The sequence below is a fragment of the Crocodylus porosus genome, unplaced genomic scaffold, assembly GCF_001723895.1.
Source record: "Crocodylus porosus isolate Cpor-Errol unplaced genomic scaffold, CroPor_comp1, whole genome shotgun sequence".
NCBI lineage: Eukaryota > Metazoa > Chordata > Crocodylia > Crocodylidae > Crocodylus > Crocodylus porosus.
Genome location: NW_017728921.1, coordinates 1,758,406 through 1,781,271, shown reverse-complemented (window position 1 = coordinate 1,781,271; position 22,866 = coordinate 1,758,406). Strand labels below are relative to the sequence as shown.

The following is a 22,866-nucleotide window of genomic DNA, read 5'->3' as shown; positions in this document are numbered from 1 at the left end:
GGAGCAGACCTGGAGTGCACCGAGCTTGGGCCCCTAGTGTCACTGCCAGCATTAGCCTGGGGGGTTTCAAGCAGATACACGGGGCAGGTGTCTAGGGAGAGGAGGCAATAGCTGGAGCAGCCTGCTCAGGGCAGTGGTGGAAAGGCTGAGGCGCATCGGGACTCACCTGGCCTTGGGACAGAGCCTTTCCCTCCTGGGGCTGTAGCTTCCACCACCTGCCTCGTGGACCACTAGCAGCCCCCAGTGTCTCCCCTGCCATCTCTTTGCTGCGGGTGGGGTCCCTGAAGCAGGGTCCCACAGGCCCTCCACGTGGAGCCTGCTGGGTGGGCTGGCGACACCCATGTCCGCACGATGTCCGTGGATTGTGCTGGGCCCTGGCATTTAGCTCCTCCCTGCGACTCCCTTCTGGTGTCAGCACCTCAGCCTGGAGTGCACAGCAGCCACCTGCACCCTCCCCGAGGCTGCCCAGCGCTAGAGCTGGTCCTCCCGGGAGGGAGCTGCTCTGCAGAGGTTGCTCTAGCCGGAGACCTACGTGCAGAAGTGACCTGCATGTAACTCATTTTTCTTTTCTTTTCCCAACCCTTGTCTCTGTTTCTCACTTTTATTCCTTCCCTTCCTGTCTCCTTATTGCCCCGTGCTCCTGGGGTGGGGGTGGGGTGTCTGGTGGCTGACATCCCGCTGCAATGCTTTCTTTCGCCTCTGGGCTGCTTTGCTGAGTTCTTGGCTTGGGCTTCAGCCTAATTTCTAAAACTTCCCAGTGTCCAGGCCCAGCGGAGGGAGATAGAGGTCAGACTGCAAAGTAAGTATGCCCTCCCCTGGGGATGTGCCCCCCTCCCTCCCTTGTCCTGTCCTTCGGGACCTGTGCAGGGCTCCAGGGTGCAGAGCTGCTGTTGCAGGCCTTCCGGGAGGCACTGACCAGCCACAGCAAGGAGCAGAGTGGTGATTGCTTTCCAGAGTGCCCCAGCAGGCAGGGGACCCAGAGCCCCTGGTGCATGTGGCCGTCTCAGCCTCCGGCTGGGAAGGATGTTGAGGCAGAGACATGGCCCCCGTCAGGCAGGACTGTCTTTAACCCAGCCCCGTTTTGCTGAGCTGCTTTTTTTGAAGGCGGGGGAAAGCAGAGAGAGGAGGGATTTCTGCAGGGGCACGACGGCCATCCCACCCTGTCCTGGCAGGACCAGGTGGCTGTTCTCCTCTCCAGGTCCCTCTGAGACCTTCGGCTCCCTTGAGGGAGCTTGGCGAAGCTCAGAGCAGCGTCCTCTGTCATGCAAATGGGTGCAGCTCTCACTGACTGGTGTCTTCTGGCTGGGGATCGGGCCTGCGTCCCTTGCCTTCGAAGGTGTGAACGAGTCAGGCGGCCAGGCCAGCGAACGGGGCAGCGAGAAGGCACTGAGTGTAGGGCTCCGCTGAGGTCTCTCTCTCTTCCCCTTCCAGCGTGTACTGGGACTATGCCATGACCATTCGCCTGGAAGAGATCGTCTACCTGCACTGCCACCAGCAGGGTAAGCCGGGTGACGGAGGGGGGCTGTGAGAGGCGAGGGCTTTGCTGCGGGTCCCTCCATTTGCAGGGCACTGGGCTGGTTTGGGGGGCCGACTGCGTGGGGGGGCTGAGAGCTCGACGAGGACAGGCTGGTGGCGCCTCCTGTCCACGGGACCTCAGTGTTCGAGCCCAGCTCGCCTGGCTTGGCTCTTGACAGATGAACCGAGTGCCCCAAGCCTGCTGGTATGTGGCTCCTTCCAAGGGGATGTCTACAAGCAGGTCTCGGGGAAGACTGCGAAGAGCAGGCACCCGGGACTTGAACCTGTGGTTCTAGGGCAGCGAGAGTGGCCGAGGAGCCTGGTGGGACCTGCCAGACCGGGCTCTCTTCCCCCCACCCCGTGCGACCCCATTCAGTCCTTCTGCTCTTCGGTTCCATCTGTGAAATGGGCAGAGATCCCTCTTCTCCGCTCCCCTGCCTCTCTCTGGCCTCCTTGAACTGCAGGCTCCTTGGGGAGTTTCTCCTGCTCTCCCTCCCTTGAAGCAGATAGAGATGAGCTCCCCTGACTGACCGTGTCCTGTGTCATCCTCCGGCCTGTCTCCTGACTCCTGCGTTCTGTCTCCTCCGCTCTCGTTCCTGTTGCTAATAGTAGACAGTGGCGGGACAGTGGTTTTGGTGAGCCAGGACGGGATTCAGAGGCCTCCGCTCCGGTTCCCCAGAGGAGGGCACCTGCTGCAGTTTCTCTCCTGCCTCGAAAATGGCCTCCTTCCTCACGGGCAGCTGGATCCCCCTCTCTGGTCGCAGAGGGGAAAGGTGAGGGCTTTGATTTCAGGTGTGGTGGCTTAGCAGCCACCCGCTTGCCCCAGTCCATGAGGCACGCAGGCTCCTTGCCAGCTCTGATGACGCAGAGCTGTAGCCTTCTTCGGGAGGCCTCTCAGAAGAGACTTCGCTGTAAGAGCCCCCTGCATCCAGCTCAAAAGGCTGCTGGATCTAGCATGTGAGGAGTTTTGTGTTGCAGCCAGGCATGACGGGGACATGACCCACACCCCCTTCAAAAGGCAGGCCAAGCCCCGTGGATAAGAGCTGGCCCTTCGAGACTTTGGCCTTCGCTGTCTTGCACCGCCGGGGACTGCGGTCCCCTCGAGGGAGCAGTCATGACGGGTGTTGCTGAGGCCCGGTTCATTGCTGTCCGTGTACTTGTCGGTGCTGGGGAGCCTGTCGTTCAGTGTGAAGCGCGCCTTCTCCACGGGGCTGGCGCCAGACCTAGGCACCCTTGGAGTGTGCAGGGTTCGAGTGGGATGCTTGATGCCAGCCCTCCGGACAGGGGTCCATGTTCCCCTAGTTTGGGAAGCTCACCTAACGCAGCAGGGTCAAGCTGATGGGCACTTTTCCTGGAGCCTGAGGGTCACCTCTCACTTGCATCATGCGAAGCAGGGGGCTGCCGCCCTTCCCTCTTATCCACCGACGTGCCATTGTTGTACCACAGCGGCCCAGCTGCTGGTCTTGCAGGCAGTGACCCACCCTGAGCTGAGCGGCTGTCTGTGGTCTCCACAGACCTCGCCAGCCATCGGAGCTGTATCGTGAGGCCAGGGCGTATTGTGTCTGCCAAAGGGGGTATATGTTTTTTCTCTTGGGCAGGGGGATCCTCCAGTACTGAGGGTGTTCAAACTCCCAGCGCGGGGCAGTGTTTGTGACACCGTGCTTTCAATGGCGAGGCAGTGATTGTGCTCACCCTGACTGCAGCCATAGCCAACAATGTGGTAAGCAGCTGCTCTTCTGTGTTTAGGGGAAAGTATTTCCCAAGCTGAGGAAGCGAAGTCCCCAGGGCTCTTCCGAGTCGGCCTCTGACAAGGAAGATGACGAAGCCACAGACTATGTCTTCAGGATCATATACCCTGGCACGCAGTCCGAGTTCAGTAAGTGTGCGTGGCGGGGCAAGGGTCAGGCAGCCTGGTTCCTGGGGTGTGAATTGTTGGGGACATCACTAAGAGAAATGCCCCGGGAATCACTTTGGGGAGGGCGTCACATCCGAAGGAGGGTCCGTCTCCCCCGCCCTGGCTTTGGCACATACGAGCGCCCTTTGTTTGGAGGGAGAGAGAAGCACTGAACCTTTGGCTGCGGATTGAGTCATGGGCTCCTGCAGGGCCATAGGGGACCCTCCACAGGTCTGCTGGATCCATGTGCCCTTCACTTCATGCCAGTCACCAGGCACGTAGCTGAACCCATTGGGCCAGGCCTGGGAGCTGGCTAGGCCCCTTCTGCACCAGGACAGCAGCCCAGGGCAAGGGGCGCTCTTTGGGCTGTCCCATCTGGTTTGGCCCCTACTCCGGCCCTCGCAAGAGCAGGCAGGCAGATCCTGTTTGGATTTCAGTGCACCTTAACGTCTTGTTCTGACCCAAGTGGCTGCTTCCCTTCCAGTCTTAGTTTTGTGTTGCATAGCAGAGGTGCTGCCCTTGGGGTCTCGCGAGGAGGAAGCCAGGGGAGCTTATAGAAACACAGCAAGACCCAGAGACTCCTGACTCCTGCCTCTGTGCCGCAGGCCACAGAATCACATCCAGGTTCTCCCGTGCTTGACTCGGTAACTTGCTGGTCTAAGTCCTAGATAAAACTGCAGTTAAGACCAAAGCCATTAGTAAAGGATCTTCTTTCCTCAGGCTTATTCTGAGCCACTGGAGTCTATCGTGCTGGGGGCAGATTTCCCCCGTAGGCTGGTGGTCGGAGCCTGCCTGGCCGAGCTCTCGTCGCCTGTCATGGGCAGGATGTGTGCATGCAGCGTGCTGGCTGATACGCCCGTGCTGGCAGTCCCCCTGCTCCCACTCACTTGCGCCTTCATCCTGTCTCCACATCTGTAGTTGCTGTTAACCATCGTTCTCACCCTTCCCTTGCTTCACCTGCCACCCCCATTGCCTTTGGGAGGCAGAGGACCCTGAGGACGCCTGCCGCCGGGAAGGTTGTGGTGATCCCCAAACGGTCTCTGAGCCTCTGCACCAGACCCCATCCTCTCCTGGCCCTGCCGGGGGCCAGGCAGTGCCAGTGTAATGTTGTTGCCATCCATGTTGGTTCTCTTGCTCTGTCCCTGTTGTCACTTGTGGGCTCCCATCGAGACGGCACGGCCTAGCCCCAGCAGACCTCTCAGGTGCCAGTCTGGCTGCATCCCTTTCCAGCGTTAGGTGGGGAGAAACTCTGGTAAGAACCTGCCTGCAGGCTTCTCTTTGGGTGCATTGCGAACATCAGCCGCTGCTGGAGGGCTGCCCTCGTGGCGGGCTGGCAGGTATTCCAGGGTGGGCCCTGGCCTTTCCCAAGGCCGGGCCGGATTCCTGTCCTGCGTCGGCTGTGCTTTCTTCTGCGCCTCACCTTTGGTCTGGCTTGTCTGTCCCTGTCTGCGCAGAGGCGGCCATAGCCCGAGGGGCCCCAGGTCAGGGAGGGGGATGGCCTGGACCAGGCAGGGCTCAGTGCAGGAAGCCGGTGAATCCCCAGGGAGTCAGCAGAGCCCAGGTTGCTCTGCACCTCGAATCAGCCAGCAGCGCCGTGGCAAGGGACCGTGCTGAGTCTCGGTGGGCGTGTAGCAAGTGACAGCATGGCAGGCACCACGTCACGCTGCTGGGGACATCTTAATTGATCTGGTTCTTCCTCAGCCTCTTCCCCCTTGACTTTTCTCTGGCACCACAGGCAGCTCCTCCTGCCACTGTCCTGCTCTCCCCGGGGCCACAGCCATTCTCATGCTCGCTGGCTGGGTTTGGTGCTGTGCCATGTCCGATGCACCTTGGCTCGGTCGCTTGCTTACAACCCGGGTGTCTTTCCTTGGATATTAGGGTGAGCTGGTGGCCGGTGCGGTCTAGGCATGGCTGAGGCTTCTCTCTTTCACTCACTAATGCTCCCCCGTTTGTTCCTTTCTCCCAAGAGTGCTGTAGCTTTGGGTGGGAGCAGCTGGCACCAGGCCGGGTGCTGAAGAGCCATCTCCCTGGGGATGCTGAGGGCTGTTGCTGTCCAATCAGGTTCCCTGCGTGTCCCTTAGCGTGGTGGCCGAGCGCCCGGCCTGGGGGGGGTCTTGCAGCTGTCAGTGACGGCTCTCTCTCCACTCTTTTGCAGTCCCCCAGGACCTGATTGACACGCAGGGCAGTGGCCTGCCATCCATGTGGCAGCCCAGCACCCGCAAGTCCTCCTGCTCCTCCTGCTCCCACAGTGGCTCCTCAGACGGTGGCCCTGCCAATGGGTGCAACCATGAGAGGTACGGTGGGTGCTGCCGGCAGGCAGGTGAGATCCCCCTGAGGTCAGGGATAGGGGCCTCTGGCATCTCCCGGGTGGGATGAGGAATGGCAGGACCCTCCGAGAGCAGTGCAGGCGCCCACGTGGACGTGATGAGGTCCTTGTAGCAGAATCACGGCTGTGCCTTGCACTGTTTCATCCTCTTCAGGGAAGGCAGGAGAATTCACTGGTGGGGCAGGGTTGAATGTCCCAGTGGGGTTAGTGTTAGCCTTATCCATTGCAGACTCAAAGGCAGGGCTAGAGGTGTGAGCACGGGGCTTGGAGCCAGTGACTCACCGCTGATGCCCTCTGCAGCTCCGGGCAGGTAGCCAAGGCTGGGATTTTCCCAGAGCCATGTCCCAGACCCCACTAAGCGTTGCTAAGGGGTGGAAACTGCTTTCCCTTGCAAATGCTGGTGCCTGCCTACATTTCCTCTTCTCTAACGTGGAGCCAGTGCTCAGGGCTGCCAGGTTCTTGCGTCAACCTGCCCAGAGTTTGGGAGAGACCACAGCAAGCATGTGTTTGAAAGTGCCCGCGGCCGGGAGGGGTCTTGGGAGAGCTGGCAGCTGGGCTCCCCCCCCGCCACTGGTTCGGGATGAATAAGCCAGAGTGGAAAGTCTCCCCCTTCCCTGCTGCCACGGGTGAGAGAGGCATGCAGCAGGCTCCACCAGGGCTCTGCCAGGGGTCTGTATGGAGAGGGCTTGGGCCGGGGCGGCGCACCGTGGCGGGGGCAGCAGTTGCAGTGTTCCCCCTCCCAGGGCCTGAGGGCTTCTTTCTGCTTTGGCAGGGCCCCACTGAAGCTCCTGTGTGACAATATGAAGTATCAGATCCTCTCCCGGGCCTTCTATGGCTGTGAGTATCTCCCTCAGCCAACTCCTCCTGAGGCTCTCGGGCTGGGGCCGGGGGGCGTGGGGAGAGGACCAGGCCTGGTTGATCAAGCTGATATTGCCAGCAGGACATGGGTGCCTTTGGCTGCTGCCTGCATGTTGCATGCAGGGAGCATTTGGAGGGTCCCTAGCCCAGGTCTCATGCCCTGGCAGCGCAGTGTTACACTGGGGGAGGGAGAGATGCCTTGTTCATAGCTCTTAGTGTTAGGCAAGGGGAAAAATAGCTCAAGAATCTCTGTTAGGGGCCAAGCTGTCACAGTGCAGGGTGGGCAGACAGGCCTGCTGATGTCCCAGGGCTCCTCTGGGCCCCTCTGGCTGGCGACCCAGGTCCCGAGTGCCTGTGTCCTTGCTCCCCTTGGCTGCAGGGCTGGCGTACTGCCGACACCTCTCCACGGTGCGCACCCACCTGTCAGCGCTGGTGAACCACAACATTGTGTCTCCTGACGTCCCCTGCAGCGCCAGCGCGGGGCTGACGGCTGAGGTCTGGCAGAAGTACCTGCAGGACAGCACGGTACGGGGCCCCTTCCGGGGCATTCAGCGCATAGGAGGCACCCAGGATGCGGGGCCCCGAGTCCACCCTCCCACATGGGCACCAGACACCCCACTGCAGGAGGACGTGTGGCCCCTGTTAGCCTGCTGGAACCAGGAACGAGCTGAGGGTTGCCACCTCCGTTGTGAGGAATTGGCTTCCCCTTGGTTATGCCACTGCTGACAAATGCAGCGTTGCCGGCTTTCCTGGCTGCCTCTCTCTGGCATGCCGTAACGCTGATAATTAATAATAACTAACCCGTCACCTCCTGTCCAAGCTGTCACAACACATTCCAGGAACTACTGAACTGATTCAGACATGTCCTGTCACTAGGGAGCATTATACCCATCTTACAGGTACTGTGAGAGGAGCATGGAGAAGTCAGGTGACTTGCCCAAGGCTGCTGGGCTCTTCTGTGGCAGAGAAGAGCAGTCCGTCTCCCAGAGAGATGGGCGGGGAGACCCCAGGCTCTGATCCAGCTTTATGGCCTTGTCCCCAATTCTGTCAGCAGCACAGCGCCACTAGGATTGCCAGCAGAGCTCGGGTGCAGATGTCAGCAAGGCTAGAGGATGCGGTGGCAGCGGTCTCCTGTAGCCTTCCGCTGGCGTCAGGCTTGTGGGGGATCAGGAAGCATTTCTGGCAGCAGCAAGCCTGGGATCAGGGTGGAGGGGATTGCACTTGCCCGGTGCCTCTCCATGACTCGGAGCTTCTCCTGCAGAGCTACGAGGAGCAGGAGCTGCTGCGGCTGGTCTACTACGGTGGGATCCAGCACGAGATCCGGAGGGCTGTGTGGCCTTTCCTTCTGGGCCACTACCAGTTTGGGATGACGGAGGCAGAGCAGAAGGAGGTCGGTCTGTCACCGGGGAGCGCTGGGATGAACTTTGGGGGGGCAGCAGGGGTTCTCGTGGCCAGTGGGAGAACCACGTGGGTGCCTGGGCCCTGTGCAGAAGGAACGGTCTGCCCGTTTGCGGCTGCAGCTCTTCCCTGCCCACAGGAAAGACTGGGCTCCGATGAGCCTCTGCAGCTCTGACAGCTGGGGAGATGCAGTGGGGACAGGGGAAAGGTCAGGGGACTGTGAACAGGGAGTCAAAATGCTCCTGTCCAGCTGCAGACAGATCTCCTCCAAACAACACTTGGCTCAGCTGCTTGCTACTGCCTCAGGCAGGGAGGTCCAGCTTCAGGTCCCCTGTCCTCCATCACCTGTGGTACGCAGAGGGTCTGTAGCACTGCCAGGATGTCTGTGGCGGCTCGGCAGTGCCATCTCCCCCCTTGCCCAAGTGCGGAGGGGGCGTGGAGGGGCTGCCAGGCAGACTCGCTCTCTCTGGCTGCTGCAGGTGGATGAGCAGGTCCGGGCCTGCTACGAGCAAACCATGGCAGAGTGGCTGGGCTGCGAGGCCATCGTGCGGCAGAGGGAGAAGGAGTCCCACGCTGCGGCTCTGGCCAAGTGCTCGTCTGGGGCCAGCCTGGATTCCCACATTCAGAAGATGATGCACAGAGATTCAACCATCAGCAACGAGGTGAGGCCAGAGGAGCCCCAGGGCAGGTTGCCTGAGCTGTCGGGCTGCTCCCCTTAGAGTTCCTCCAGTGCCCTCCTGAAGACACGCGTGGGTGCTTTTGCCAGTGTGTGTTGGGCTGCTGTGGAAACCAGTGAGGCTGGGCAGGAGGCATGGACGGGAGCGAGCTGGGACAGCCTGGCTGGTGACCAAAGGCGCATGCAGCTCCCTGGGCCAGGCAGGGTGGACCACGCATACAGCCCTGGCCGTATCTCTGTGCTGTCCCCTTTTGCCTGGTGGCTCTGCTGTGCATTGTGCCGATGCTCCCCATGTCCCTGTGTGTTCGGAGGGGCCCTGTGAACTCCAGCCAGCGTGGCATTTCCCTCATGTCAGATCTGGAAGAGCTCTTGCCCTTCCCCAGCCCACAAGCTACCAGCTTAGGGTGCAGACAGCTGGCGGGTCCCAGCCCCTAGCCCTGTCCTACCCGTGCTGGTCTCTCTCACCAGTAATCCTCCAAGGATGCTGCGCCTGGGTGCCTCGCTGCGGCTGACTCAGGTGGACGATGAGCGTGGCCCGCAGCTAAATTGGGCCCTGGGGCAGGTCAGCAGTAGCTGCAGAGATGTGCAGGTATAAAGCAGCAGCAAAGCCCCGGCTGCTGCCGCCACTGCCTCCTCCGCACCAGCGCAAAGGCAGATGTTGCCCTTACTTTGTAGCCCGCCTTCCTGGGACCGGGTCTCTGACAGGAGGATTGAGACAGAGCCTGTGAATCCATGGCTTGTGTGAAGCACAGCGGGATGAATCGCATCACCGCCAAATCAGAGAGGGATTTGCAGGGCCTGCCCTCTGTGGAGCTAGCTGGGGCTGCTAAAGGCCAGCATAAAACTGTTCACCTTGGCCCCAGGCATGTGGCGTGAGAGCACGTGGGCTGGACCCTGCTGGGATCAGCTTCTCTAGCAGGGAGGGGCTGCCACTGTGGGGGCAGCCTGCAGGGCTATATGGACCCATTCTGTGAGCCTCTCTGCTTGAAGAAAGGTGTTTATTAGTAGTGGTCTCCCCCTGATCCTTGTACATTGACATGCTGGGTGCTGCAGCCTTCACTCCCCCCTGGGGCCCAGGCTGCATTTTATCCTTCCCCTCACCCTGTTCCCTTCCTCTCTATTGCAGTCTTCCCAGAGCTGCAGCTCCGACAGGCAAAACCATGCCCGGCTGCAGAGCGATTCTAGCTCCAGCACGCAGGTAAGAGGCAGAGCTGTGTGGGCTGACCCTGCCCCAGCCCAGACCTCTTCGGCTTGAGCCGATGGACCAAGCCCTCCACATTCCCTTTGTGCAAACTTGTTTTGGGGATGCCCAGCTTACAGGGAGCTGGGTTAAACAGCTCGTGCTGCCTTTGAAGGCCACAGGGTCAGGCAGTGCATTGCTAGATGGGCCTTGATATCTCCACCCTGTCCCCATGTGGGCCCTACACAAAACATCAGCTCTGACGTGGCACTTGCTAGCTGCAAGGTTTGTTGCCTTGGGCTGATTTGTATATGAGGAGTCATTTGCTTCATGCTTAAATAACACTGCTGCTAAATAGATGATGTCTTTTTGCATTAGCATGCAAAGAAATAGCCCTAAGCCGCTGCTGGCTGGATGGCTGCGGCCTGCAGTTTGCAGACACAAAAGGAAACCTGCCCAGAGGTACTAAGTCTTCTGGATGACTGGACAAACTGGGCCAGGGCAGGACACACTGCACCTCCTCTGTGCAGTAAAAGTCCCTCAGGGATCTGGCTATAAGTGGAACACAGCTGCTCTGGCTATAGCTGATGCTGAGCACGGGCAGACGAGAGAGAGGTGGAGCCAAATCCAGGCGCAGCCTGGGTCGGTCCAGATGCTTTGAAGTCACGTGCAGCTGCACTGCCGCGACGCTGATGGAACCGCGCAGGCTGCGATGGCCGGAGCACCCAGTTGTGTCCCTGGAGAGGAGACCTTGGTCCCTGAATGTGACGTTCCCCTCCCTAGACTGTGAATGTGGACAGTGCTGCTGCCCTCCCCGTGCTTGGGGTGACGTGGATTTGTCGTGTGGAGTCCCAGGCACCTGGACGCCGGGGTGCTGCCTTCTGCGGTGGCTTGCGTTCAGAGTGGACCTTCTCCAGCCATCCAGGCATAGCCTGGCCCTGTCTGTGGGGCAGGAAAGTCTGCCCTGGAAAGTGATTGCCAGCCCCTGCCTCTCGTCTGTGGCTGATGACATCAAGCCCTGGGCTTCTGCCCAGCTGCTGCCCCTGCACCCTGAGCAGAGAGGCCTGTTCTCTGCCTCCTGCAATGCCCGTGTAGCCCTGCTGGGTCAGCTGAGGGCCGCGTGTTGGTACCTGACTGGCCCTGCTATCAACACGGAGCTAACACTTCTATTGAGAGACGTGCAGCACAGACCCATCTCTCTCTCCTGTCCCCGCCCTCCCTTCCCCCAGGTGTTTTCATGCACAGAAAGCGCTAAAACCTCCTCGGTGCTTGCCTGTGAGTACAGGCGAGAGCCTCTTGCCCAGGCGGGAAGAGGTTGTCTCCAATCCAGTCCCTTTCCAGAGCGGGGCTGTGTCCCCCGGGGGTTGGAGTCCAGGGGCTGTGTCACAGGCTGGGGGTGAAAGCAGAGCGTTTCCCCAGGTTCAGAGCCTTTCTCCCGGTCGTTTCCACAGGTGTTTGAATCGGTGGACGAGGTGGAGCAGACGGAAGCGGACGTCCCACTAGACGATGCCAAGCAGGCCAAGATCCCCAACGGGATGTGCTCGCCTGACTCTGGGCACCCTTCCTCCCAGAACTTCTCCATCACATCAGGCTATTCGGAGCGTAGCTTCAGCACGGAGGACAGCGGGGCAGAGACCAGCAAAGCCACAACTTGCCACCTGGTGAAGCCCAGTGAAGCTGGTGTCCCAAAACGGGAGCTCTCGGACAGTGCCCCAGCGGAGGAGCAGCCTCCCGCCGAGGATCTGCAGGGCCAGGACAGTCTGGAAGGGGAGTTCCCCATTGATGGCAGCTTGGACTTTCTCCCCATTGGTGGGAGCCACGAGGCCATTGCCCTTTCTGTGGTGGAAAGCTGGGCTGACAGTGAAGCTGAAAAGCAGAGCTTGGTGGGAAGCGAGGACAACCTCTCCGAGGAGCCGGAGATGGAGAGCCTGTACCCGCAGCTGGACTCGCTGGTGGTGGCGGAGCTGGCTAACAGCGAGGTGTCTCCTGTCTCCTCCTCCGGGGTCACCTATTCTGTGAGTATCTGGCTGGGGGTTTCCTCCCCCACTGTGGGTGCCCAGCTCTCATTTGGTCCCTTTGCTCTGCGAGACCTTCTCCGCCACCTCCGCAGTTTAATGCGACACGATTAACCCCTACACCTCTGCGCGGAGAGGGTGATGCCCAGGCCGTGTGGAGCCCAGGCATGGGGAAGGGGCTGGATGGGTTCGGCCTGTGCGATTTCCCCACTGTCTCCACAGCCGGAGCTGCTGGACATGTACACGGTGAACCTGCACCGCATCGAGAAGGACGTGCAGCGCTGTGACCGCAACTACTGGTACTTCACACCTGCCAACCTGGAGAAGCTGCGCAACATCATGTGCAGGTAGCTCTGGGGGCAGGGGTGGGGGCCAGCTCCCAGACCAACACTTGGGAGGGCCACAAACAGGGCTCAGGCTGGAGGGAGCCACAGGGCAAAGGGGTTGGCTCCAACCCCCATCCTTTGATTACGGCTCTCCCACCCCAGCACATCCTAGCGTCGGGGCCTTAACACAGGGGATTGTGACTTGCTTGGTCATGTCAGTAACTCAGACCTGCTCCACTGGCACAGGAAACGGTGGCAGCAGCCTGAAAGCACCTGCTGCTCACAGGGTCCAGCAATTGCACTGTGCCCTTCTGCTGTGAATCCCATCCCCACACGCTGCGTAGCTCAGCATAGGTTAGCCGAAGCGGAGGATGCTCCTCTTCATCTCGGGCATGGCCCAGCAGGCCAGCCCTCCATGCTGCTTCATCAGGCACTGGCATCTAATTAGTTAGCCTCACATGTCCTTTTACCTGCTGGGAGTGGGAGAGGGGAGCCAGCACAGCTGAGGGTGGGCATGGCGGGGGAACGGGAAGGCTGCAGGAGTTAGCAGCACAGGGAAGGAACTGAGTTTCCATCTTGCCATGCTGGCCTAAGGCAGGCTGGCAGGGGCTGGGAGCACTGCTGTGGCTGCACACTTCACGGACAGCCAAGCATGTACCCTCAGGCTCTCCAGGGAGGCTGGAGCAAGGGGGTGCAGTGTGGGGCAGTGGAGGGCATTCCCCAGACACAGGGAGAATGGCCATGGCTCCAGCCCCCAAGGCAGCAGAGAGGGTACAGCAAGCTTCATCAGCCCTGGGGCAGCTGTGATCCTTTCAGCGACCTCTGGGTCACACCACCACCTCCTGGGTGCCACTGAGACTACAGCCCTAGAGCACCCCGGAGCTGGGCATCCAGAGTACAGCCGTGCAGCAGTGCCGTGCTGGGGGCTCCTTTTCAGCCCGCTGGGGTCAGGGAAAGGAGGAGGCACTGTGCTTTCCCGGAGCCAGGCCCTTGCTTGCATTGCCATGGTCTGTGCTGACCAGTGATGGGGATGGGGGACCTTGGGGTCTGGTTCTCCCTGCCCGGACCCAGCACTGGTAAAGGTGGCATGAAGCAATAGGGCATTGAGCTCCAGGGCATCAGGCTTTGGCCATGTGGGATCACTGGGACAGGCTGGCGATGGCTAAGTGCTGTACCTCAGAAGGTACATGCCCCTTGGAGCTTCTCCTCCTTCCCAAGGATGTGACAGGCAGGGTTGTCTAGCTTGGCACTGGTGGAGAGCTCACGTCCTGTCCTCCCACTGTCTCCTTTAGCTACATCTGGCAGCACATTGAGATCGGATATGTGCAGGGGATGTGTGACCTGCTGGCACCGCTCCTAGTTGTTCTGGATGATGGTGAGTGGGCTGCCTTGCATGAAGAGGCGGGGGTGTGGGGAGAGCTTGAGGATGAAGGTGGCGGGGAGCTTGCTGGTCAGACCCCTGCGAGTTGGGGTCCTCCCACTCTGCAGTTGGGCTTGGCTACTTGCAGGATGCTGTAGACCGCTGCTGTGCCTCCATCTGGCTCCCAAACAGGGCTGCTGGTTCAGCTTCCCCTGCTCCACTGGGCTGAGTTTCACTCCATCTAGTGCGAGAGGAGAAAACTTGGTCCCCCCAGCTCATTGCTTGGTGTGTCCCCTGGGGAGGAGGCCAACAAGGGAGGAGGCCGCAGACTCTCGGGCACTTGGGTGGGGTGCATTCACACGTGTGCACATGGACATGCCTGCTGGTCTCTGTGCATTAGCGTGTCGTTCATATGTGCGTGCTGGCACAGGGACAGCTCCACGCAGCAGGGCTGTGACATTCCCCCTCTTGCCTCCTGCAGAGGCGCTCGCTTTCAGCTGCTTCACAGAGCTGATGAAAAGGATGAACCAGAACTTCCCCCACGGGGGTGCTATGGACACCCACTTCGCGAACATGAGGTCTTTGATCCAGGTACGGGGCCCGCGGAGCGGCAGTGATGACGGCCTGTTGGGTGGCCTGCCTGGGCTAGCAGGGCCCTTGGTGGCTGGGCTTGGGGGAAGGGGTGTGGAGACAGAGAAGACTCCAGAGGAGAGCGTGACGGGTGTACAGGGGAGCAGGAGAAGGCTGGAGGGGCTGTGGACAGAGGTGGGGCTCCAGGAGGCATCGCTAGCACTCAGTGGGTCCTGGGCTCTCTTCTGGCTTTCTGAGACAGATCCTGGACTCGGAGCTCTTCGAGCTGATGCACCAGAACGGCGACTACACCCACTTCTACTTCTGCTATCGATGGTTCCTCCTGGACTTCAAGCGAGGTGCGGGCTGGGGGGGCGGGCATCTGCCCTAGGGTCCCTCCGGGCAGCCCCCGGGCCTGCCTGAACGTGCCTGGCGCGCGGGGCTCTTGTCAGCTCACCTGGGCTCCCTGCTGTGATCCTCTCCCATGTCCTGCCCTTTGACATGGAAGCCCTCTCGCCAGCGGTCTGGGACCTACGAGGGCTGCTGGGGTTTCCCAGTCAAGATGCTTCCCGAGGAGGCCCCGGCTCAGCTGTGGCTGTCTCTCCTGTTCGAGCAGAGCTGGTGTACGATGATGTCTTCTCTGTCTGGGAGACCATCTGGGCAGCAGCGCGTGTCTCCTCTTCACACTATGTCCTCTTCATCGCCCTGGCCCTGGTGGAGATGTACCGGGACATCATCCTGGAGAACAACATGGACTTCACCGACATCATCAAGTTCTTCAACGGTACGGCCCAGGGGCAGGCGGCAGGGGGCTGGCCTGCAGCATGCAGAGGCTTGTGCCGAGGTCCTGCATTTGGCTGTATGGATAAGAGGCCTTCAGTAAGACAGGGCCAGGCTGTGCCGGGCAATGTGCAGCTGGGCCTGGAGTTTGGCGCGTGGGTTCGCTTGGACTCTGTCTCACGCCGCGGCCTGGGGGTAGTTGCTCTGTGCTGCTGTTTCTTTGATCACAGTATGGCCACGTTTCCCTACAAGGGTTCGTCCCCTCAGGAACAATTTAGTTCACAACTCATTACAGGGTCAGGGCAGAGATGTGTCCAAGGGCTCAGGACCTGCTGGGATGGGCTCCAGCCCCTGCTGAAACCAGTGAAGTGAGCAGAGGGCTGCGAGTACCCCTCAAGGTGCAGAGCTGGGCAGTTGGGTTGGGTTGTTAACTGCTTTTCCTCCCATTCCAGAAATGGCTGAGCGGCACAACACCAAGATGATCCTGAAGCTCGCCCGGGACCTCGTGTACAAGGTCCAGACGCTGATCGAGAACAAATGAAGGCCAGGAAGGGAAGGCGGTGCATTCAGCAAGGGGTCGGGGGCTCCCGTCCAATGCTTCCTTTGCCCTCTCCTTTTTCTTAAAGTGCCACATCTGTGAAAACAAATTGCCGTAGTCTGATACATGCTGCTCCTGAGAGTTGAAGCACCCTTCTCCCAGCACGCGGTGCTGTTGAGCTTCAACACTAGGCCCAGGGGCTCCTCGCTCTAGTTCTTCAGCTCCACATTCGTCTTCAGTGATTAACCAAAGATCTGAACATCTGCATCTTATTTTCGTTTAAATCCGCTTGTCCCTGGAAGAGAATCGGGGCAGGCCCGGCCTGGTCTTCTGCTAGGAGCAGGAGGGCGGTTCTGGCTCTCGCCGTCCCGTGGGCGCACGTGCTCGGAGAGGCAGGGAGGCGGGCAGGCTGTGTCGCTGCCGTTCCTACGGTCTGCCTCGAAGTCCGCAGTGTTTACCGTGGGGGAGGCAAACACTTCCCCCGGAGCAGCTCTGCCTCATCGCAAAGAAACCAGGCTGCACCCACGCGAGCCTGGGAGAAACAAAGCTGCTCTTGGTTTAGTTTCATACAAGGAGCCAGGAAGCTCTGCCTGTGGCAGTCTCCAGTCAGGGGAGTTCCTCCTTTCATCCCTTTCCTTCCCCCCCCCTTCCCTTCTTTGCACATTGTGCTGGGATGTGAGCACCTCCAGCTTGGGCTCGCTGCCTCCCTGTGTGAGCTGCGCAAGCCTGGCACTGAGCGCTCTCTGAGTCTGGCCCCGGTTGTAGCCTCAAAGCACTTGAGAAGCTGGCCACTGGGCACTGTCCAGCAGTCCAGACTTGGGACTGTGGGCCTCCCGCCGGATTTCAGTGGGCTTTGTATTGGACCCAGGTAGGAGGGATTGGGGCAAGGCCTCTGCGGGTTCTGGGACCCTGTGTGCAAGTCCTCGGCCACTTCCCCACAGTGGCACTCTAGCATGGGGACCCCATGGTCCCTGTGGCACAAAGTGCCTGTGCCAGCACCAGGAGGGTGGCGAGCTGAGGGCAGTGGAGGGTAACCGGCAAGGCTAGCCTGAATGCAAGGTTGGGTTTATTTTTCAACTCAGGTAAAAACAAAAAGGAAAAGGAGAGAAGTGGGTGACTAGCAGCATGGGAACCAGCCCAGAGGGGCGGCGGTCGCGGCTGAGTCCGCACGCGGTGGGCCACAAACATGTACTCCCGGCCGCTCGGGGAACACTTTGCGGTGGCTCTGGGAAGGGCGCTTTCTCTCCAGTTGTGCTGCAAAATCGCTGTTCTCCAGCCGTGAAACGCGTGGTCAGTGTGTTCTTGCCTCAACCTGCCGTGCTGTGGGTGGGCGTTCGCCAGAAGGGGAAGGGGCACGTGGCTAGCCAGCGCGTTGCCGCTATGCCCCTTCCCCGTGCAATGTTCCTCTGTGCTGACCGTGTCCATACGTCCTTGTGGTGTGTCTCTGATGTTGCTTGCAGGAAAAAAACCAACGCCCTGGCAGAGCGCAGGCGGTCAGTCTGCAGTGTGAGAGCACACCTGCCAGTCCGACACGCCGGGTGCAGAGGTCCATGCCTGCTGAGGCATTTTTCTGGAGCAGAATACAGCGGGTGATAGGCACAGAGGAAGTCTTCTGGCTTCCATCTGCTGCAAGCCCTGCGTACTTTATTTGCTCCAGCTAGGAAACCCGTTGGAAGCAATTTCCTATGTTAGATCTCCAAAAAGCACTTAATTTGCCAGGGGAAAACAAGCCTGGCCTGCAGTAGCATGTGAAACTGGTGACTAGGAATCAAAAGAATTTGAGCTTAAATAAACCTTCAGGCTCACCCGGGAATCTCTCAAGCTTTGGTCAAGCAGCGAGCAGATCCCAGGCCTGTGGTGACAAGCTACTCCTGGGCACAGGCCACGGAGCTCTTCAGAGGGCAGATAGGGGGAACAAGCACATTGAATGGCCTTGTTGGAAAGGGGAGGGTTGTGGACAACGCCCTCTTTTATAGCCAAGCAAAGGAACAGTGACCTTTAGCTAGGCATCAATACTGCATCTGACCAAGCGACAACTCTGACACTTTAGCTTTCATGCTTTTATTTTATTTTGGACAGATAGCTGAGAAATCCTGCACAATATCTGCTATCTGTATTCTCTGCAAGTGTCTTTGGGCCCTTCAATAGTAGTGTTTTTGAATAACTTCTGAGAAAAGGTATTTATTTATTGACTGTACATTACTGTGTGTCCTTGTATACTGAATTCAGTGAGTGTGAATTGTTATGCAAATGGAGATATATCTTTTCAATGTTGCAAACATATCTTGTAAATGTTTACCAGAAGATGGTGTCTATATATATAAAAAAATATATATACGCACACACACACAATATATATAGAGAAAAATATGTGAATCAAGTGGGGTATTTTTTTGAAGGGAAAAAAAAAGAAACCTTATGCTTCTAAGGACTGTGTGGTTCTCTATAGCACCTACTCAATGATGTGCCAATCTGTCTCTTTTCCTTGTACTGTGAAAATTGTTCATTTGCAGCCATGAGAAGCTCAGTGCAGGTGAAGACTATTGGTAACCTCGGCTTTGCTTGTTTCAACTCTGATTTTTTAAAAACCCATGGCAGGGAAAGGAAGAAGCAATGGGCTTCAGCCGTGATCGGCCACGGCTACGATTCCACGTTCACTCCTGATAGCTAGAGTCCTAGTGAGCTTGGTGGAGCAATCAGTGTAGCATCAGGACTTTCTTGTAGCAGATTTGATCCTCCGAGGAATTTAAGTGGAGATTTAACTGGAAAAAGCTGTCTCCAGATTGCTCTGCTGGAAAGCGCAGCTGATCGGAGGTGGATCCAGGGAGGAAATGCGCGTGAAGTGTATCTGCGAGGAAAGTCCAGGGGATGAATGTGAGTCTCTGATTACCACGAGGCCACTGAGTGCTGCATGCCAACTGCAGCGCGGGGGTGAGCTGGTGCCTCCTGGTACAAGTGAGGTAGAACGAATCTTGGTGTTGCACACTCAGCGGCATCTGTGCGTGTGTATCTGGAAGCACAGTGTGTTCCCTGGGACGTCTTGCACTGGTGGCTGAGCTTATCATCTGCATTTCTTGCTGGGGTGCCTTGTTAGGCCTCTGAGCCCCGTGGGCTGCAGCCAGCAGGTCGTGCATATTTGATTGTTGTGACAGGCTCCAGTTGTGGCATTTTTTTGGTCCTAGCTCAGCTCCCCAGGCATGGTCCCAGGCATAGTGGTTCTCCTTGGGTAACTTTGAGTGGAGGAGTGAGCACAGTAGCCACTGGGCTTCTGCTGGCCAGTTTGTTTAGTGAGTGAAAGCAGCTGCAGAGGCTCGTGATGCCAACATGTATGGGGTAAGAAGGGCTAGAAAGCAGTGCTGCCAATTCCCATGATTTTTGCCATTCTTAAAGTCTACGCTTCAGGAATGTGAAAATCTTAGCTTTCTGTTATCTCTATTTATATAGATAGGAAAGAGCAAAGTTTTTCCCATTCCCGAAACATAGACTTTAAGAACAATGTCAAAAATCATGAGAGTTGGCAGCACTGGCTAAGGCTCTGCCTGGATTTTAGAGTGGTGCAGAGGGGCAGGTGCAGATCCTGCTAGTTCCCCTGTCACATCTCTACCTTCTCCTCGGCCCTTCCTACCTGCTTGTACATCTCTGCCCTCCTGGCCCTCAAATTCAGAAGCCACCCCCTGGGGTATTCAGAGAGGAGAATGGAGCTATATCATTGGTATACAGTTGTTCAGACCTCTTGGTGCAACGGTGCCAGCAGATGGGCTGGCACCGAGCTAGAACCCTTGGCCAGGGACCGTGGTAGGAATGAGGGTCGTGATATGGGAAAAGGAGTTGCGGTTTCTTTCCCACAATACCACATGACTGAAACTTATCCTGCGTCAAGCCAGGACAAGCCCCACGGGGTCTTGTGTTAATCTTGTGTTGACTTCTTTGCAAAGAGGCAGATAGGTTTTGCCTGGCGCCCCTGCAGCTGGAGCGGCTCAGCACGCAGCTCAGCTTGCTCGGTGTACAGTCCACGCGGCTTTCAAACCATATCCCAGCCTCTTCCTTTCCTTCGGGGGTTGCTAATGGCTTCTGCCTGTACTTGAGCTTTCTGTGGATGCCACCCACCAAATGAATCTCGATACCCATCTTTTTCTGGCGTTACTAATGTGAGCATTTTGGAAGTGGTCTTTGTTCCTGATTGTGTCTTTTATAGGAGACAGCTTTTCCTTTGAACTGTGTTGAGTCTCTGGATCGCCTTTCTATAAACCTTGCTCATATAGCTTGAGATTTTTCTTCATCGGACCAAGATTGCATTGGAAACCTGTGCATGCCATACTGTTACTATGATTTTTTAAACTGTCTTTTAGTACCTAAATGTTAGTGTTTATTGCAGCACAGGTATTAGCTATCATTTTCTACCAGGAATTTAAAACCACGCCAGGGGAAGTGATTGCTCCTGATGTCGTAATGTAGACGGCATCATTTCAGGTTGGTTCTGGTAAAACCTACCCAAGGGCAGAGGGCCAAGGTAGCCCACTTAAGTCCCACATCAGAGGTGCCTGGGCTTTGCACTGGATCTCTGGCTGGGAGTGAAGTTCATTCATACGGTACCTTGACTTTCTTATGGCTTTTTTTTTAACTGTATTGTCCTTCTTGTGGACTTGGTTTTCACTCCTTGCCCCCTCCGCTGGCATAGTGAGCCGTCCAGGATCCGTGGTTCAAATCCCAGTACCCTTGTCACAGCTGTGACGTACAACTTTTTTCTTATGTACGCAAGCACACAGAGAAAGTGGCCTGACTGTGTGCACAGTGGTTGCTGCTTTGCAGTCCTGTATTGAAGCTTTCCTGTTCAGGCAGCCGTAGTCCTGAGCCAGGTAAACTAGTGAGATGGTGGGGAGAAAGACTTCTGTGTTTGACAGATGTACAGGAGAAGGGAATTTTTGGTAATCCCTGTGGCTTAGATATTGAAAGAGCACAATTTTATCTTTTATGAAATGCCAGTTTTCCCACAACATGGACGTTTCAGAACTGTTGTTAGAAATAAGAAATCACCCCCCGAAGTGGGGAATTCGGTTGTTTGCACGTAGAACAATCAGACCTCTCTCAAGTCCCCTCTATTGCACTCTTTTGAATCTTGCCTTTTCTGTGTCTCTCGTGAGGGCACCCACATAATCTACACCCTGTCACTCCATGTCATGAGCATCAGTTAGTCATTGAGACATCTGAGTCTTTGCGGCCCCAGATTAGATGCATTATATTAATTTTTTTCATGCCGTTACTTCAGGGCAGAGTTAAGGTCATCTGAGGACCTTCACTATGCAGTTCTGCGGTACAGCCCATTTGGTTTCCTTTTAAGCTTATCCCTAGCTCTGAACAAGGTAGTTTGTGCAGTTATCACACCGTCCTCTCGAGGCACGTTGCCCTACGTCAGCGGTAAGTCCTCTTGGGCCAAATTCCATTCTAACAGGTTTTGTCCAAGAAGTTTCTTTTTTATTATTATTATTGTTACTTCCATAAATTAGCCCTGAACAGCAGACCCAAAGGGACGGCTGGTGCAAGCAGCTAGCGTTGCTTCTAATGGCTAGAGGAAATGAGCTGTCAACTCTGCGGTCTTTTTTTTAAATATTGGTTCAGACTTGTGGGGCCAGACTCCTCTTCTGGGGCTCCTCCAAAGCTCTAGCCAGCACCAAGTAGCCACAAGGTGCTGGTCAGTGCAGCGGCATTTGCAGCTGCTCCACATGGCCAGAATGGCACAGAGTAGCCAGCTGGCACCTTGCCTTCCCTGTGCCTGTGCCCGTGCCACGCACTTGCGCGCGTGCACAGGCTCCTGGTATCCCCCACCCTTCCTGTCCTCCCTTTTGAGTTGATCTGATGTAAGGGGTGGTTGCTTCTTGGACGAGAAGTGTTTAGGACAGTTGCTTTGGAAGGGGAGGGGTGTTGCTTCCAGGAGGGGCTGAGGGGAAATGCAACTGGAAGTTCCCGCCCTGCAGAGGCTGGGAACTGAAATTCTGTTCAGAAAGACGCTGCAACTGCCTGCTTTTCAAATGGCCATCGCCTCTCGTTGTGGCCACGTGCGAGGGAGCCCTCTTGCCCCTAGGTACAGACCAAAGCCTCCTGTGCCTTCAGGAGGCAGAGAAGAGGACCTTGGCCAACGGAGACCGTGGCTTTGCGAAAGGCAAGCTGCAAACTCAGTCCCGTTAGGAGCCGTATGAGAAGGCGAGAGGTACTTGCTTTGAAAAAGGCGGCTTTACATGGAAGTCTCTGGAGTAGACGGTATTCTTCAGCCCTTGCTCATAGAAAAATTTCCAGCAATAGCCTGAAATGACCATGTCTTACTTTTTCTTTTTAAAAAATGAAATAGATTGAAAGCCCTTAAATCTAGTCTATGCACAAGATTTCAACCAGCTCTAAGACTGTGGGGAGTTTGAAGAGCCTGCGTTGTTCCATTCCTACAATAAAAGGAGAAAAATTACTAAAAAGGTCTGACACGAGATATTATATTTCTTATGGTTCTATTTTTTTTAAATAAATAATTTTTACTTCTAAATTAACAGATCTACTTGTAAATTCTATTCTCAGAGAGGAAATCCCAGGAGCTTGGGAAGGAGAAATCTGTATTCACATAAAAGAGGTGTGACCCCTCTCTGGTGCATAAAATAAGACTCGTCCTTAACGCTGGACCCACAGTTGGCACCTCTTGTCATTCGAAATGGTATATATAGCCCTATGTTAGCTTTCGTTCAGTCGGGGTGCGGGGGAAACTTTAGACCGTAGCCCTGTTACAAGGATCAAGGAAATTACTTGCATCTTGGCCCAAGGCTCTGTGGGATAAGGGAGAAGAGCGGGGTGATGAATGTATTTTATGGACGGGTGTTAAACCTTCTGTTGCCCTACAATGAATTGCTGCTTTTATACATAGGATGCCATTTTGGTCTCTGGGAATCGTCTATATGAGATTGAACTCGTATTGTTGCTTTTATTACAACATTTGTAGAAGTGCTGCTAAATGTCCTTCTTAGCCTACTGGAAGTCCACACAATGGTATAATATCTGTTTGATATTACTTTACTCATGCTTTGGTTTGTTTTGTTTTTTTTAATGTAAATTGTTCCTTACTGTTGTTCAAAAAGAAATACTAAAACTATATTCTCTATGGTTAAATGTATTTTCAAATCAATAAAATCCTGGTTGTTCTTTATGCCTCTGCAATTTCTGATGGGAGCCTGAGAGATGGGAAAGATGACTGGCAGGATTTTTGGAAGCGAGAAGATTGCGCTTTGCCAGGGGCAAAAGGTTGGGGAGCCAGCGGGGATGTTTGCAAGTTTACTAAAACGTCTTTATTCTTGCCTCCTGCAGTTTTCGCGGAGACCCAAAAGGCCTGGTGCTTTGCAAGTGGAAGGGAAAAAGCCCCAGAAAACAGTAGAAATCTTTCCACTGGCTTCCGTGGC

The 22,866-nt window shown here is 56.6% G+C and overlaps 1 protein-coding gene across 2 annotated transcripts in view; it reads left to right on the top strand.

Moving 5' to 3' along the window:
• Positions 1-22,616, top strand: part of SGSM1 (small G protein signaling modulator 1) — a 54,447-nt gene extending 31,831 nt beyond the window's left edge. Inside the window, exons 9-26 of one of the 2 annotated variants that reach the window (XM_019538677.1) lie at positions 1,432-1,499; positions 2,125-2,288; positions 3,262-3,391; positions 4,328-4,510; positions 5,565-5,703; positions 6,508-6,572; positions 6,973-7,118; positions 7,855-7,983; positions 8,471-8,653; positions 9,794-9,865; positions 11,299-11,862; positions 12,085-12,209; positions 13,481-13,563; positions 14,030-14,139; positions 14,381-14,477; positions 14,735-14,902; positions 15,351-15,412; positions 17,516-22,616. In XM_019538677.1, coding sequence (XP_019394222.1) covers positions 1,432-1,499; positions 2,125-2,288; positions 3,262-3,391; positions 4,328-4,510; positions 5,565-5,703; positions 6,508-6,572; positions 6,973-7,118; positions 7,855-7,983; positions 8,471-8,653; positions 9,794-9,865; positions 11,299-11,862; positions 12,085-12,209; positions 13,481-13,563; positions 14,030-14,139; positions 14,381-14,477; positions 14,735-14,902; positions 15,351-15,412; positions 17,516-17,584 — 2,557 coding nt within the window. In that variant the 3' untranslated portion in view covers positions 17,585-22,616. The remainder of the gene's footprint in view (positions 1-1,431; positions 1,500-2,124; positions 2,289-3,261; positions 3,392-4,327; positions 4,511-5,564; positions 5,704-6,507; positions 6,573-6,972; positions 7,119-7,854; positions 7,984-8,470; positions 8,654-9,793; positions 9,866-11,298; positions 11,863-12,084; positions 12,210-13,480; positions 13,564-14,029; positions 14,140-14,380; positions 14,478-14,734; positions 14,903-15,350; positions 15,413-17,515) is intronic. The other variant, XM_019538678.1, reaches the window with a different exon arrangement.
• Positions 22,617-22,866: the final 250 nt, after the last annotated feature.